The 16386-nt window shown below is 34.6% G+C and overlaps 1 protein-coding gene across 1 annotated transcript in view; it reads left to right on the top strand.

The window, feature by feature from the left end:
* exoc4 (exocyst complex component 4) overlaps positions 1-16386 on the top strand; it is a 211238-nt gene that overhangs the window by 182314 nt on the left and 12538 nt on the right. The window contains exons 15-17 of the mRNA NM_001030134.2: positions 7400-7541; positions 11658-11836; positions 11915-12074. Coding sequence (NP_001025305.1) covers positions 7400-7541; positions 11658-11836; positions 11915-12074 — 481 coding nt within the window. The remainder of the gene's footprint in view (positions 1-7399; positions 7542-11657; positions 11837-11914; positions 12075-16386) is intronic.

A 16386-nucleotide genomic window follows, 5' to 3' on the forward strand; every position in this document is an offset into this window, starting at 1 on the left:
GAAATCAATCGGCTTGGATTGGTCAAACTCAAGATTGAGAGTTTGTGTCTCGACAGCCATCTGGGATATTTTTAATAACAGATAATCCTCCTGAAATGTATTTGCGGCCAGAGCCTGTTGTCCTCAGGACAGCTGTGTTTCGGTTCTGTATGTTCTCGTGTGTGCATCTGTGTGAATTATTTTCCCTTAATTATATTAGTGTTTTTCTTCCTCGCAGCATTTAGAGTTTATTGCGTTATAAATTATGGAGGCAATATGGTGATCTTCAGTATACAGTATTCTGAATAAAATGCTATGCTTTGTAAATATGCTTTCAGAAAAAAAATTGTTAAAGCAAAAAGTCTAGCTATAAGCAATTTAGAGTGCACGGATAAAACACTTTTCTGTCTGCAGGTATCAGAAGATGCCTTATATCTAGATTAGAGTGAAAAAGTTTTGGCCCCTACTTAAAAATAAAAGTTTCCATTTACTTTGTTGATATACTCTGATATACAACTTTAACTGGTGACACAGAGTATATCAACACAGTAAATGGAAACTTTTATTTTTAAGTAGGGGCCAAAACCTTTTCACTCTAATCTAGATATAATTAGAGAATTAGATTAGAGTGAAAAAGTTTTGGCCCCTACTTAAAAATAAAAGTTTCCATTTACTTTGTTGATATACTCTGTGTCACCAGTTAAAGTTGCTTATATCTCTGGATTTGACCATTCTCTAAAACATTTTTGATAATCTAAGTTCATAAGTCAGCAATATACTGTGTATAACACTGTTCTAGTAGGTTTTTTGATAGTTTAATGGAGTGTTTCTCAACCATGTTGCTGGATGACGACCAGCTCTGCGCAATTTCCACGTCTTCTTAAGCAAACACACCTGATTCAGATCATCAGCTCATTAGCAGAGACTGGAAGGCCTGTAATGGATGTGACAGACAAAAGAGGCATTCAGAACATGCAGTGTTGGTGGTCCTGCAGGGACGTTGTTGAGAAACACTGGTTTGATGAAAACTTCTTGTATATTCTTTGTTTGAAGTTAAGTTAATCAAGCAAATGTATGGATTTTTAGAAACTTTATTGCCATGTTACTATTTTCTTTTTTAATGAGTATCCTAAATTTGTGGATGGAACCCTGTCTAAAGTCAAATTCAAACTCTCACTAACATCGCTCTTCTCTTCTTTTTTCAATATTGAATAAAATATGGGTCAAACCTTTCAATAATATCAGCAGGAGCAGAAAGCACCAGCAGGGATAGTGTAAGGAGAAAGAGACAGACCATTTGTCAAGAGTTGAATGGGGGAAAAACTGCACTCCCTACTTTGCCGGATAATAGTATCCTTGCCATTTAATTAAAAAAAGTTATTATTTATGATAAAGACATTTAAATATGTAAATTAACATTATAAATTAAGAGATATAAAAGATGTACATCGTAAGAATCAAATGTTATAGTCATGTTTTTCCAAAGTTTTGAATGCTTGCACGTTATCTTGACAAACTGTGGCTGCATCCAAAAACTGTAAAATGCTGCCTTCAAAGGATGCACTCCAAGGTAGGAAAGCATCAAGGCACATTTAAATCCTAATCGAGATTCACTTCCTGTCCTCTGAGATATCTTCATCTGATAGATTTCTGAAGGCAGCATAGATGTATCCTTCGCTGCTTTGATATCCCACAATCCTGTGGGTTCCATTTCTAACAGTTGAGCTAAAAAAATTAAAGATGGCATCTGAAAGCTCTGCTTGGTTGTCATTTTGTATTTAAATGCATATTTTGGACTAACTTTTTCCACTTTTGTTATCATTTCAAGGAAGAAATTACTATTGTTTATTATTCCTCTAGTTATCCAAAAAGCTCTCTCTATTTTGTCATACATGATTATGTCGTTATGCTCTCAGAACAGTCTATCTAAAATCCATTTTGCAATGTGTCTTCAGGCCTCCTAATGAAGAAGGGAATTAGCCAAAGGAAAGTGAGTGATTGAGCCAGGCAACAAGTCAAAAGTCTAAGCCTTCCAATGTCAACTATCAACCCAAAAAATCTTGAAACCATTCATTATTTACACAAACAGGAGCCGTTCCCTCGTAACTATAAAACAGCTAGCCAAAATGTCCTCTCATAGCTCTAAAAAGCTGCCTAGTGAACTAGTTTTCTTTAAAAGAACAGTACTTTGACCAAATGTTGAGTTTCATCTCAGGACTAGTTCTATATCCACTGGGCAAGACCTTTCCACACCCAGGCTTGCAAGACCTAAAACCTCCAAACCATTGTCGAAACTACTCCCTTTTCTTTTCACAATCTTCTAAGTCTGTCTTTCTGCAGCTCTCAGGAGATTTAGCCCTCTCATACTGCTGAACCAACCAGCTTTGAGCGTTTATAGCCTTTACTCCCAAAGAAAGAGTGAGTCTTGGGTCAAGCTATCTGGAGTTTTTTAAAGTACCTTTATCGCCAACAGTAAAGGTCTGCTTTCCATCTATTAGCATAATGTGTGTAGATACACACAGACATGCCTTAATTTCTGGAACAGTAGACACCTACTCATTTTTTTTCAGTTCTCCTCCCTCTTCTCAAGTCCTGTCCTGAAGGCTTAGCCGCCAAGCGCTGACGCAGTGAGGTCAGAGGTCGCCAGCAGACTGAGCTCGGCTCTCCCCATGCAGATGTCACCGCTGTTACTGCAGCCGAATAATTAACGCTCTCAGCCAATCACATGCATCATTCATGAGGCTTCTGTCTCTCGTTTTATCTCTCTCCATCTCCCTCTCCCTCCGCTGCCGCAGAGGTCAGATATCTTGTTTATTAGAGCGCCGTGTTTAACAGCCGGTAAGAGGTGATGCACTTTTTCAACAGCACTTTTTTGGGGCCGTGCTTAAACTTCACCCTGACAGCCAGTGGGATGTGGCCGTCGAGAAGGGTATCAGCGAATGATTGATCTCCACTTTCTCTGTCTTTATGCGTGCCACCCTCTCACAGATGGCATTGAACAGACGCTTAGGCGAGATAGGATTTGAAAATAATTGGATGAGCTCGTCGTACACACACGGCACACGTCTACGCAAGCGCACAGCCTTCGATAAAAGAAATGAAAGCACATATAAGTAAAAGCAAGAGATGTTCTGAATTGGCAGCCCCATGTGGCACGCCCTTGATCGCACCCTCGCGGTGGGACGAGCTCAGAGGCGATGGACAGCAGGCCCGATCTCAATCTCACACCCTCAGTGGGGGTCTGGGGCGGGGGGTCCTGGCACACACAGACGTCGAACAGAGCAGCCATGCTTTGCTGCTCACTCGCTCACCGACAGTTGGAATGGGTATACACGAGCACACTTGTGTTAACAAACCCACAACTTGACAACCAGCTCTACACATGGATGAAATTCACACTAACTGCGTAATTCAAACGCGCAGGTTAATTGGCGTGCAGCATTGGCTTCCTTTTGGATTTGCAGTACATTGTGGATGTCTGGATCATGCTGTTCATGAAAGGCTCCGTTCCAAATTCGCTAAAATGATGAGCTGGCTTAAATAAACAGTGGCTTTTTTTTTTTTTTTTTTTGATTGCACCCAACTGGTAAATGTGTTATTTTGGCTGGGTATGCAAAAGCAGGTAACGATTAAAAGCACTCTGAAAGTATCTGTTTGAAGCTTTGTTTAAAACTTTTAATGAGAATTGTTAAATATGATAAATATTGTCAAGGATTTAATTTAATATTAAAAAATATATTTAATTAAATATTAAGTAATATATTAATGTAACGCTAATGTGAATGGTCATTATTTCATAAACATAATTATATTTTGTGTGTTTGTGTGTGTGCGCACGTTTGAATATTTCCTAAGTGATGTTTAACATAACAAGTACATTTTACTGTACATGGCACCGTTTTTCTCTGAAAACATATTTCTAAAGGTGCCGTTGGCTTAACTTGAAATTCATTTATGCAAAAAAAAACAAATCTAAATAGTTCACATATTAAGTAATGTGTAATAAAATTAAATGACAGAGAAAAATTATTGAACGCATGAAGAAAGGGGGGTGTTGAAAGGCAGTGAAAGCTCAGACAGCTGCTGAAATCTTTCAGTAGTTCTTCAGCAAGCCTTTCCCCTTCGTCATTGTAAAATTAATATTAGCTGCTTCAGCTTAACATCTACATTAGCAGCATGATGAAGATGAAACCAGAGTGGACATTTCAGCAAGACAATGATCCAAACACAGCCAAGGAAACTCTCAAATGTTTTCAGAGAAAGAAAATCAAGCTGTAGGATGGCCCAGCCAATGCAAAATACAAAAAAAAAAGATCAGATTTGATAGATGAGACCCACAGAACAATCAAGATGTTTACACTCAGTTGAAGTCTGTGAATAAAATCCCACCTGAGCAATGCACATGACTTCATTCTCCATATGAGATTGGTCTTTAAGCTTCCATCACCAAAAAAAGCTTTTTATAAAAATTATTAATGTGTTTCAGTAGTTCGGTACTTTCTCATTGTGTCCATTGTTTTTACACATAATACTTTTTGTTTGGGTTTTTACTAAATTTTGGTTCATTTCCTTGTCAAATGCTCCTTTAGAAATATTATTCCCAGGAAAAAACATGATGTATTCAATACTTATTTTCCCCCACTGTATATTTTTTTGCCTGCTACATTTTTTTCTGCTGAAGAAAGTCTTATTTCTTTTAGTTTTTCTTTTTTTCTTTTTAGTTTTAGCTGGATTTAAAGCAGTTTTTTTAGAAAAAAAAAATGATCTCTTTTTTTCTTGATTGGCGTCAAAACAAGCCAATGTTGTCCAACGATTTGCCTAATTAACTGCACTTGTCTACTTAACCTAATTAATCTAGTTAAGTCTATAATTGAACTTTAGGCTGAATACTAGTTTCTGGCAAAATAACTAATTAAGTAATATGTTCTGTCATCATGACAAAGACGAAATAAATTAGTAATTGGAAATTAGTTATTAAAACAAACATAATACAAAACCCTCAATTAAGCAGCACTTGGAAAATATTTGATAAATAATTAATTTCATAAAAGCAATTAGAAAATAGCTAATATATAATTATGCAGGCTTAATTATAATCAAGGTATATACAGCATGCACATACAGTTGAAGTCAGAATTATAAGCCCCCCCTTTGAATTTTCTTTTTTAAATATTTCCTAAATTATGTTTAACAGAGTAAAGACATTTTCACAGTATGTCTGATATATTTCTTCTTTTTTTCTGGAGAAAATCTTACTTGTTTTATTTCGGCTAGAATAAAAGCAGTTTTTAATTTTTTAAACACCATTTTAGGGAAAAAATTATTAGCCACTTTAAGCTATTTTTTTTTATAACAAACTATCGTTTACTTGTATTTTAACTTGCCTAATTACCCTAACCTGCCTAGTTAACCTGATTAATCTAGTTAAGCCTTTAAATGTCACTTTAAGCTGTATAGAAGTGTCTTGAAAAATATCTAGTCAAATATTATTTACTGTCATCATGGCAAAGATAAAATAAAACAGTTATTAGAAATGAGTTAATAAAACTATTATGTTTAAAAATGTGTTCGGAAAAATTGTCTCCCTTTTAGACAGAAATTGGGGAAAAAAATAAAAAGGGGGTCTAATAATTCTGGCAGGCTAATAATTCTGACTTCAACTGTATATACAGATTTAAAATGATTACTTTAGTTATATACAAAAAGGAGCAGGATGATGATGCAATAGTTAATCAATTCCATGCATGTTCAATAAAAATGGTCAGGAGAGGTTTTTCTTCAATGTCAAAAATATAAGTAATCTATTGAATACAAATGAATAATTCAATTCACAGAATTCTGGGATTGTCAATGCAATGCAAGAGCCACATTCAGGAGGTCCGCAACAACTCTTATTTCCTGACTTCAACTTTCATAGACATGCAGCTGATATTAACAGGTGGAGTTTAGTGAAATTCATCACTTGTCAATTATTCTCCAGTCCTTCATTGGCCGCACCCATACATACGTCCTCCTTTTCTACAAATTCTCTGCACAACATTAAAAGCATAAGACTTCTCAGCAGCACATATTCTGTGTTCAACACATTTCTGCTTACAGGAAGTTTCGCTGCAAAGCTCAAGTTAATTTTAGACAATCATTTTGGACATTTCTATCAGCTTCGTCTACTCACTCAACAGAATAAGTTCAGTTTATATATCATCTTTAAGCAATACAAATACAATTGTTTAATGAAAAGAAAAAGAGACAAAGATATGTTTAAAATATATTTCTTTTTCCCAACAATGACCACTTCTTTTTGTGATTTTACAGTAGAAGTACTGTAAGGTCTTCTGGGTTTAAAAGGATGTGAGAGTGAAAAAATGGCTCACCTTAATTTTAGATTAGCTCACATTTTCAGTATAAATAAAATAAGGTAATTACTGATTTGCTATGGAGTTTAAATGACCTGCAAAATAGGATTGAAATGGACTGTTTGCTTGTTCTAACGACCTGACAGTTCTGTTATCCGCAGGCCGTCACATCAGGGACATTTTCTCCGCTCTCTGGAATTACAGATCAGTCCTCGGTGGCCCAGTGCCTCTAATCTTCCACCTGGTCGTCGCTGCTATATTTGTACTCCTTGTCTTCAAGCGTTTTTTTAATCATTCCATGCCAAACACAACCTTATCTCCCACAAACCTTTTTCCAGCTAAGAGTTACAGACAGACAGTAATTAACTACCAAATGAACACACACATATATAAACATGTGCTGCCCCTTCTATCTCTTTTGATGATGGACTATGTGTATATATGTAATTGTTCAATGGCAGTGCCCATTTTGCTGTACAAACACAAGGGACCAAGGGCCATGTGAGCAAACCAGCATCCATCAGTACAGCAAACACGTCCGTCCACACACACACTCTAGTTTCTTCTAATATGTGTGTGAATGTGACCTTCAGAAGTGCAGAGATGCCGTAGAGAGTTGCAGGAAGTCAGTGTCCATCGCCATCTTGTCGTGCCTCATTGATTGCATAGTTTCATTCTTGCACACACACACACACTTTTCTGTTTGATAGTCATCCTCTGGCTGTGTGTCTCATTGAATAGGCTGTAAAATATGCTAAATAAAGATTATTAGAGTACATTTACAAGTTTTTTTAGTTAAAATGCAATGTTTATTTCTGATGTTTCTTGCTGTTTGTTTATAAAATGACCTAGCAAGTTTTAATAGTTAGCAAGTTTATGCTATGCATTCATGAATTATGCAAGCTGGATCTATTCTACGTGGCCAAAAGTAAAAACAAAATCTATAATATAGTCAATTGTTAAATTTCATAAGAAATTCAGGAAGCTATTCTACTTGTTGTCAGTATATTGGCTATAAATCTGTTTTTCAGGTTTTTTTTATGGCTCTTATTTGGTCTTTTGTGTAGGTGTATCCCCAGGCTCAGATGCACAGGTGAACAGTGAGAGCGTTCGCAGCCGAGAGCAGATTCTCCAGACGTTGACTGACCTCTCCAGATCATTTCAAGACATCGCTGACCGCTGCCTGCTGGTGCTGCATCTGGAGGTTAGGTAGGTCTGACCACTTCATCTAAATCCGAGAAGATGCCAGATGCATGTATTAAAGGGATCGTTCCCCCAAAAAATGATTGCCGAGGCTCTTGCTCTTACAGCCTTCTTGCTGTGAGGCAACAGTGCCGCAGTTTATTTCATGTAAAGTTTTATTTTTCTTATAATGTGTGTGCTTTAATAGTAAGTTGGATTGAACATTTTTTCCAGTTAATTTCTTTTGTTCAGTCCGTCAAAGTCAGTCATGAGTGAAACGAGCAGAGAGCTGCTATATGAGAAACTAAAGTTATAATTCTAATATGCTACAATATTCGTTTTGCTATGACTAGATACTTTCTTAAAGCTACATTCTACTTTTTGAGAGTAAAACAGTTAAGTTTTGCCTTTTTTCCCATTCAAATGATCTCTGGGTCTGACAGGATGACTTTTAGTTTAGCTTAGCTTAGCATAGATCATGCTACCATAAACGGAAACACTTTATTTTGATGGTGCATTTGAGTATTAGTAGACTGTCTGCTTAGTATCTGCTGATATTGCTTCTTAAACACATTTACTGACTATAAGAAACTTTGCAAGTACATGTCAACTTACAATAACCCTATCCCCAACCTAACAGTCTACTTATAATCTGACGATAATTAGTTGCAGTGTAACCTAAATTCTACAAATGGACCATCAAATTAAAGTGTGACCCCATAAACCGCTGGTTCTCACTCAAAAATGACCACAGGTTGTTCGCAGGCTCTTAAAATGTCTTAAATTTCAAAAACTAAATTTTAGGCCTTGGTAAGTCTTGAATTCACTGGAATGTTGTGTTGTAGGTCTTAAATAATTTTAAACCACTCCTAGTTTTGCTTTGTCCAAGTAAAGTTGCTCAATATGATATATCCATCTCGATAAAACCTTATTTTTTAAATTTAAGTTTTTTTTTTATTAAAAAGACATACAATTCACAACAACTGTTGTATGTTTTTAAAGCAAATTCCCCAAGTTAAATTTCCTACTTTTGCGGAAAAAACTATGAACAATTGCACGATTCCTCAGGATAATACCACGTCATTTGAGAAAAATCCTTAGTCTTTAAACTTGTATAAGTCTAAAATTTTATTTCTAATGGTCTTAAAGGAGTCTTTAAAAAGTCTAAAATTTGATTAAATAAAACCTGCAGAAACCCAGGACTGAGCCGTTTCCATATTTTTCTCCATTTATTTTTGTGGTTTCATTGTCACTATAAAACCCAACAGTCAACTTTCTCAAATGAATTGAGTGTGTTTAACTCAAAATTGGCTGAAAGTTAGTTCTACTCATTTGAAAAGAGTTTTGAACTCAGTGTTAGGAAGTAACTAAATACCTCATTACTTCAACTTAAACGGAGTTAGTTCCCAGTTTAGATTAATTTCTTTTTCAACTCAAATGGTTTATTGTAATCGGTTTCCTCGAACGGTTTGAATTGCCTTAACTTATTAGGTTTTACAGTACTCAGTTGGTTTGAGTTCTTTTCATTGGTCAGGTTTTACTGTGCTCAAATTGCTTCGTTTACTCAAATAAATTAAGTTCACAGTGCTCATTAGGATTAGTTTTTGAACTTAAATGGTTTGTAGCGATTGCTATCCTCAAACGTTTGACTTACCTTAACTTTTTGAGTTTTACAGTGTAAGACAAGCAGAAATTTTTTATTATTATTTACTTTCTAGGGTGATATAGGTAAAAGTGCTCCCATCAACCTAGAGATCTGCTCAATGGGTTAAAAAAAACATTAAAACTATTTAGTTCTAAAATAAATTATGGTAATTAATTAATAAAATAAATATTTTTTTAAAAAGTGTGTTCCTTTAAATGTGATTTTCTTACTACTATCCTTTTTGTTGTTTATTTTGTTATTAAGAGAAGAGCGTAGCATATATTTACATACTCATTTAAGCACTTAAAATGCTTCTGCAGTGTCAGCACGTTCCATAACAATATGCAAAACAAAATGAAATAGAACTTTGCTTTGGCTATATCATCGACAAACACAATCTAACTGCATACTAAATTCACCGTCAACCTCATCAGTATTAAACGGCATGTATTTTTAGGGTCTGCCCGGCCCAAAAGAGCACCAAATGGGTCGTTCACTCTGTGCACCCTCCTCCACAAGTCCTCCCTCCTGCTCGGCCCGATTATTCTGTGATATCATTTAGCTTATGTGATCCTGTTTATGATTTGGAAACAATAACTCGCGGCTCCCATGCTACGCGTTATTGACTTTTTCCATCAAGCAAATTTCCCTTGACAGTGCTTGAGGGTAAATTAAGCCATGAGAGGGAGGTAAGAAGAGGAAGAAGACGCAGGGTTTATGGTTTTGTAGCGGACGGCTTGCCTTAAAGCTTCTGTAATGCTGAACGAGGAAGGGGAGGGTTATTGCAGGGCTGTTGGAGGCCATTATGGAAACCTCTCCATCTCAGCTTCTCTCTCTTGGTTTCTGTCGTGGAAGCACACTCTTTATCTGTACACCTAGATGCAGGTTTATGAGCCCATGAACACTTCACAGATTGTTCACACACACAAAAGTGAACACACAATCTTACACACCTGCTCACAGCACATTCCATCATCCCAGTTCAGTCAGTTTTATAGAGTGAAGATGTGGAGTAAGATATTCAACACCAGCATCTGGAGTTTCTCCGGGGACAGATCACAGTCTAGAGTACTAACACTGGACGTTCATGATCACAAATAAATAAAAAAACACATTTAGATTGGTTTCATTTGTCTAAAATGTGTATCTATGTATGTATATATGTTTATATGTTATAAGTGTTTATGGCAAAATTCTCATTTGAAAATGTGATTCATAAAAAGCTGCTTTTCTTAGGTAAACAATAAAAATACACAACTAGATTCAATGTATTAATATTAGTAGTAGCTGTAGGTGTATATACATCTATGATAACAAATAATAATAACATTTAATATGTAAATACTAATAGTAGTATAGCATAATGTAATATTTATTTTTTTGTTTGTATATATATATATATATATATATATATATATATATATATATATATATATATATATATATAATATGTAGCAATAGAAATGATACATAGTGGTATCATTATTATTAATAATAATACTTACACATATATCAAATGATTTGTATATTTATATTTGCATGTATAAATATAATTTCACATATGAATCATTTAATATACGAGTATCATTACAATATTATTAGTGTTATTATTATTACTAATTGTAGTAAGGATACTCCTATATTAAATTATTCATATATTTATTCATGTTTTCATGTATATAATATATTTCATGTAATAATATGTAAATATATATCTATATAATATAATTTTAAAAATAATATATAAAAACATATGAATCATTTCACACATTAGTGTCATTACATTATTATTATTATTATTTTTATTATTATTATTATTACATCTAATAGTAGTAATGATACTTATATTTTAAATAATTCACATAATTATTCATGTTTACATGTATAAATATAATAATAATAATGATGACAATAATAATAAATAAATATATAAATAATTTAATATATACATTATATATATATATATATATATATATACACACACATGCGTGCATACATATGAATCATTTCATATTAGGGTGTCATTACAATAATATTAGTTTTATTATTATAACTAGTAGCTAATGACACTCATATATTTAATTATTTAAGTATTCAGTCATGTGACATATATTAATAATAATAGATTTATAATGACTGATTACATAATTCTGTATTAACTACAAAGGAACTTTTTAAAACTATTATAATATTGTGTTAACTGTTTTTATTTAACTATTTGTTTTTAAATAGATTATTGTCACTTGGGAGCAACCAAATTAAAAACAAAATTTATTAAAAAATACCTAGAAATAATTAGTTATCCTAATCTAAAACATCTTAATTAGGGTTTTTCAGGATTGTCAGATTAAAAAACTGTTTAATGTGGAAAAAAATACTCATTTTGAGATAAAATCCTGTGCTAGTTAAATCAAATCATATTTCCCAATCTTCAGGAAAGTTCTTGTCTATCTCGGCTAGTAATTGTCATTCGGTGCTTGTCGTCTTTGCCCCATCAGGGTTCACTGTTTCCATTATCTGATCCCTCTGGCAAAACAAGGCAACTACGCCATCGTGGCTAATGCAGCCAGCATGGACTATGACCCCCTGGTGGTGAAGCTGAATAAAGACATCAGTGCCATCGAGGAGGTGATGGGAGCCGCCCTGCAGCAGCACAAGTTTCAGTATATTTTTGAGGGTGAGTGACATCTCGCCTCAACAGGTAGCCCATGCCCGAAGCCATCTTTCTTTTCTGACTGCTTTCCTGTCTCTGCAGGTCTGGGTCACCTGATCTCCTGCATCCTGATAAACGGAGCTCAGTACTTCAAGCGCATCAGTGAGTCTGGCATAAAGAAGATGTGCAGAAATATCTTTGTGCTCCAGCAGAACCTGACCAACATCACCATGTCACGCGAGGCTGATCTGGATTTCGCCAGGTAGATTGTAAACACACACACACACACACACACACACACACACACACACACACACACACACACACACACACACACACACACACACACACACACACACACACACACACACACATATATATATATATATATATATATATATATATATATATATATATATATATATATATAATGTACAAAACGTTTTTAGCTACTGTATTTTTGGGATGCCATGTATAATAAAGCTTGTTTAGCGTTCATATAGAGCTGAAGTCATAATTATTAGCCATCCTGTGACTTTTTTTTCTTTCTCTCTTTTAAAAAATTTCCCAAATAATGATTAAAAGAGCAAGAACTTTTTCCCAGTATTTCCCATAATATTTTTTCTTCTATAGAAGTCGGATTTGTTTTTATTTTGGTTTCAATAAAAGCAGTTTTTAATAAAAAGATAAAAAATAAAAAAACATTTTTGAGTCAATATTATTAACCCTCATAAAGCAACTCTTTTCAGTTGTCTACAGAATAAAGCACTGTTATACCATGACTTGCCTAATTACTAATTAACTTGTCTAGTTAACCTAATTTACCTAGTTTAGCCTTTAAATTGCACTTTAAGCTGAATACTAGTTTCTTGAAATCTTGAAACTCTCATAATGACCATGATATAATACATGAGTTATTAGAAATGAGTTATTAAAACTATCATGTTTAGAAATTAAACAGAAATTAGGGAAAAATGTTCAGGAGGGCTAATAATTCTGACTTTAGCTGTAGTTTAGTAGGGGTAATATCATGTTTATTTTGGACAAGAATGAAAACGCTGCTCTGAACGAAAGTTTTACCGATATTTAACAACTTATCCATTGTTCAGAGAAAAAAAGAAAAGATAACGTGGGCAAGAACTGTTTTAAAAGTTGGGAGTTGTGAAAATGACTTGATCCAGTACTTTTCTATATTGATGTAAGGACTGGGAGACTGACACCCACAGCCTCATTTTTATCTGTGTTAGATTCAATATCCGACTAACCCAAGTTTTTATTAGATCGCATTAATTCAACAGATGGTTGGAATTGATTATTTATTTCTATTTTAGTTTTTTTGTTTTCTTTAGCTGTGACACTTAATTAGCATTTTTTTTTAAGTTTTATAGTTTATTTTTTTAATTTATTGGTAACACTGGTAACTAACATGAACTAGCTTTATATACATTTGTTACATATTTATTTTTATTTGTCTTTCTTAACAATAATCAATAAATATACAGCTTTTTGTTGTTAGTTCTTGTTAGCAAAATTTCATTCAATAATATTTGATGCAGTAATATAATCAACGTTAATTTAGGTTAATGAATGCGTTTAAAACGTGTCTTTTAGTATATTTTTCCAGTTAACAAAGCGTTTATATTTAGTTTTTATTTTACGTTCTTTATCATTAATTTTAGGAAAAAAACAATAAGCTTTCATTTCAACGTTAGTTAACCACATTAATTTACACAAAGTCCTAATACATTGTTTAGGATCAAATGTTGCATATGTTAGAACAGCCTGATCTCATGAGGAAACATAAGTATTTTACGTTTTGTCAGTTTAGTGGCTAATTTGTACAAATTCGTATGAGCTTAGTTGGACGAAAATGTACAATTTTAAAAAGGAGGCATGGCACCCAACCCCGCCCCTAAACCCAACCGTCAATAAGTGATGAGCATATCATATAACAATAATATATATATATATATATATATATATATATATATATATATATATATATATGTATATGTATGTATATATATATATATATATATATATATATATATATATATATATATATATATATATATATATATATATATATATATATATATATATATATATATATAAACAATCCTAACCAAAACAATCTCACGGCAATTCGTAACTATTTGATCTCATTCTATATATATATATATATATATATATATATATATACACACACACACACACACACACACACAGTATATTGACCTTATTCTAAAATGCGGAAGTGCGCTTGTTTTCGCGATTGTCTTAGAACTTCCGATTCAGTCGCCTATGGGAGTAATGACTAGGAATAATAAATGGCAGAAAATGGTCAAACTACTTGCTCTACAAACAAATGTTTGCATGACTACATAGACCAAGTAGAATAATATAACAAGAAAATATCACATTGCAACATCAAGCAGCGTAACGAGCAGTTTTTTTCATTCAAAAAATGAATGGAAGTGAATGAGACCGGAAGTCGCGAGACAAAAAGATTCAAATGGCAGCGCCCGCTCGTCGGCGGAGAATAAGGTGAATACTTTTATAGATACAAATTGCTCATTCTTAATTCATATCAGTTAATAATAATAATAAAAAAAACAATAATTTACCAAATGAGTATATATTGAACAGTGTTACCGTAAACAGAATCAGTTAATAAATATTGACTCTCTCCAGACTGTATAAAACTAACAGCATGTGTCTAAAATTGTTTTATCTGAAAATCACTGTCAGTGCAGTTAAATTAAAAAGAGTAATGTGCATTTTGCTGTACAAACAATGTGAATCAATACCCGGCGGAATTCTTGCATGATTATTACAGTGCTGACTTATTGAACTCTCTCTCTCTTTATCTCCCTATCCCTCTCCCCCTCTCTCTCTCTCTCTCTCTCTCTCTCTTTCATATATGATGCATGAGTGGTACAGGTGGTGATTAGAATTACAGTACATTGTTTACTCTATCAAGGCTTCTGTGATTGACCCCTCCTACACGCAAACACACACACACACAGACCCCCCATGAATACATTGGCATTATCCTCATAAAGCTCTTGCAAAACGAGATAATAAGAGATCACTATAGAGGCGAACTCCTGCAGCTGCACCCCTGTCATTTACATTCAGCTTTGAACGTCTGCCTGTTGAGGGATTCATTGAGAGAGACCAAGGTATATACGTGGATGTTGGGAAATGGAGAAAAGCCCATGAGGAAGACGGGGAATCGCTGGCCGCTCTCCCATCTGAATGCTTGCTGTGGGCGACTGGGCCAAGGACACAGTAATAACCATCGATTTGAGTTAAAGCTGAGCAGTGCAGTGGCCAAACCCAACGGCGCTCGTCTGCTTTTAACGCCAGGCCTTGGTCACAGTGCCATCTAGTGATTAAAAGCACTGAGTCGGAGCAGAAGCACAGCTTAAAAGCTCCTGAATGTGAGCGTGTTTACTTATTTATGCGAGTACAAACGTCGTAATTTGAGTGCTCAGGGCTGCTGCCAGAGGTTTTGATGTTTAAATCAGGAGTAAACAACTTTACCGGGAGTTCTTCATTGAGATGACCTTGTGCCTGGTGTTGGTCTAGTCCCCAAGCATAAGCCAGAGTGCTTTTTTTTTTTTTTACTCTTGCTACATGTTTGCGCGCATGCACATACACACACCATCTGCTCGCAGCCGTAGACCGAGCCAGGCCCTGTCCCAGCGTCCTGCAGGTGCCTCGCTAATGTCTAATCAACGTCACCCAAAAACTGGCACCAGACGGCAGTTTGGGGCGAAGGCATGCTTGTGAGGTTTTCAGCTCCTGAGTATTGGCTAAAGTGGCTGAATTGATAGAATAAATAACGGGAGAATAACAGAGTTTTATAGAATTTGTCCATGCATATGCATGTGGAAACCTAGTTACATTTTGGATTGTCTTGCTACAATATTTGGTTAAACTATTTGGGTTGGTTACAGTTGTAGCATGGCAAAGCAAGTTTATTTATAGCACATTTCATACTCAATGGCAATTCAAAGTGTTTTACATTTTTAAAAAAAAGTATCATAAAATAAACTAGGGTGGCTCAGTGGGGAGCGCTGTCGCCTCACAGCTAGAAGGTCCCTGGTTTGAGCCTTAGCTAGGAATAGTTTGTTCTCCCCGTTAGCGTGGGTTTCCTCTGGGTGCTCCGGTTTCCCTCACAGTCCAAAGACATGCGTTATAGGTGAATTGGGTGAGCTTAAAATCGTGTATGTGTGTAAAGGAGATTGTATGGATGTTTGCCAGTGTTGGGTTGCATTCTGGAAGGGCATTCACTGCGTAAAACATATGCTGGATAAGTTGGCGATTCATTCTGCGGTAGCGACCCCTGATTAATAAAGGGACTAAACTGAAAAAAAAATTAATAAATCAATAATCACAAACTAAGCATAAGGAATAAAAACAACAAATAACCTAAACTATTAAAAACTGATTTAAAATGTTATATAACAGTGTTAAATGTTAAAAGAGGAGAAAGTTACATAACTAAGGTTTTACAATCATAAATAATATTAATAGAGATTTAAAACAAGTATGCATTGAATTGG

Source organism: Danio rerio, chromosome 4, assembly GCF_049306965.1.
Source record: "Danio rerio strain Tuebingen ecotype United States chromosome 4, GRCz12tu, whole genome shotgun sequence".
NCBI lineage: Eukaryota > Metazoa > Chordata > Actinopteri > Cypriniformes > Danionidae > Danio > Danio rerio.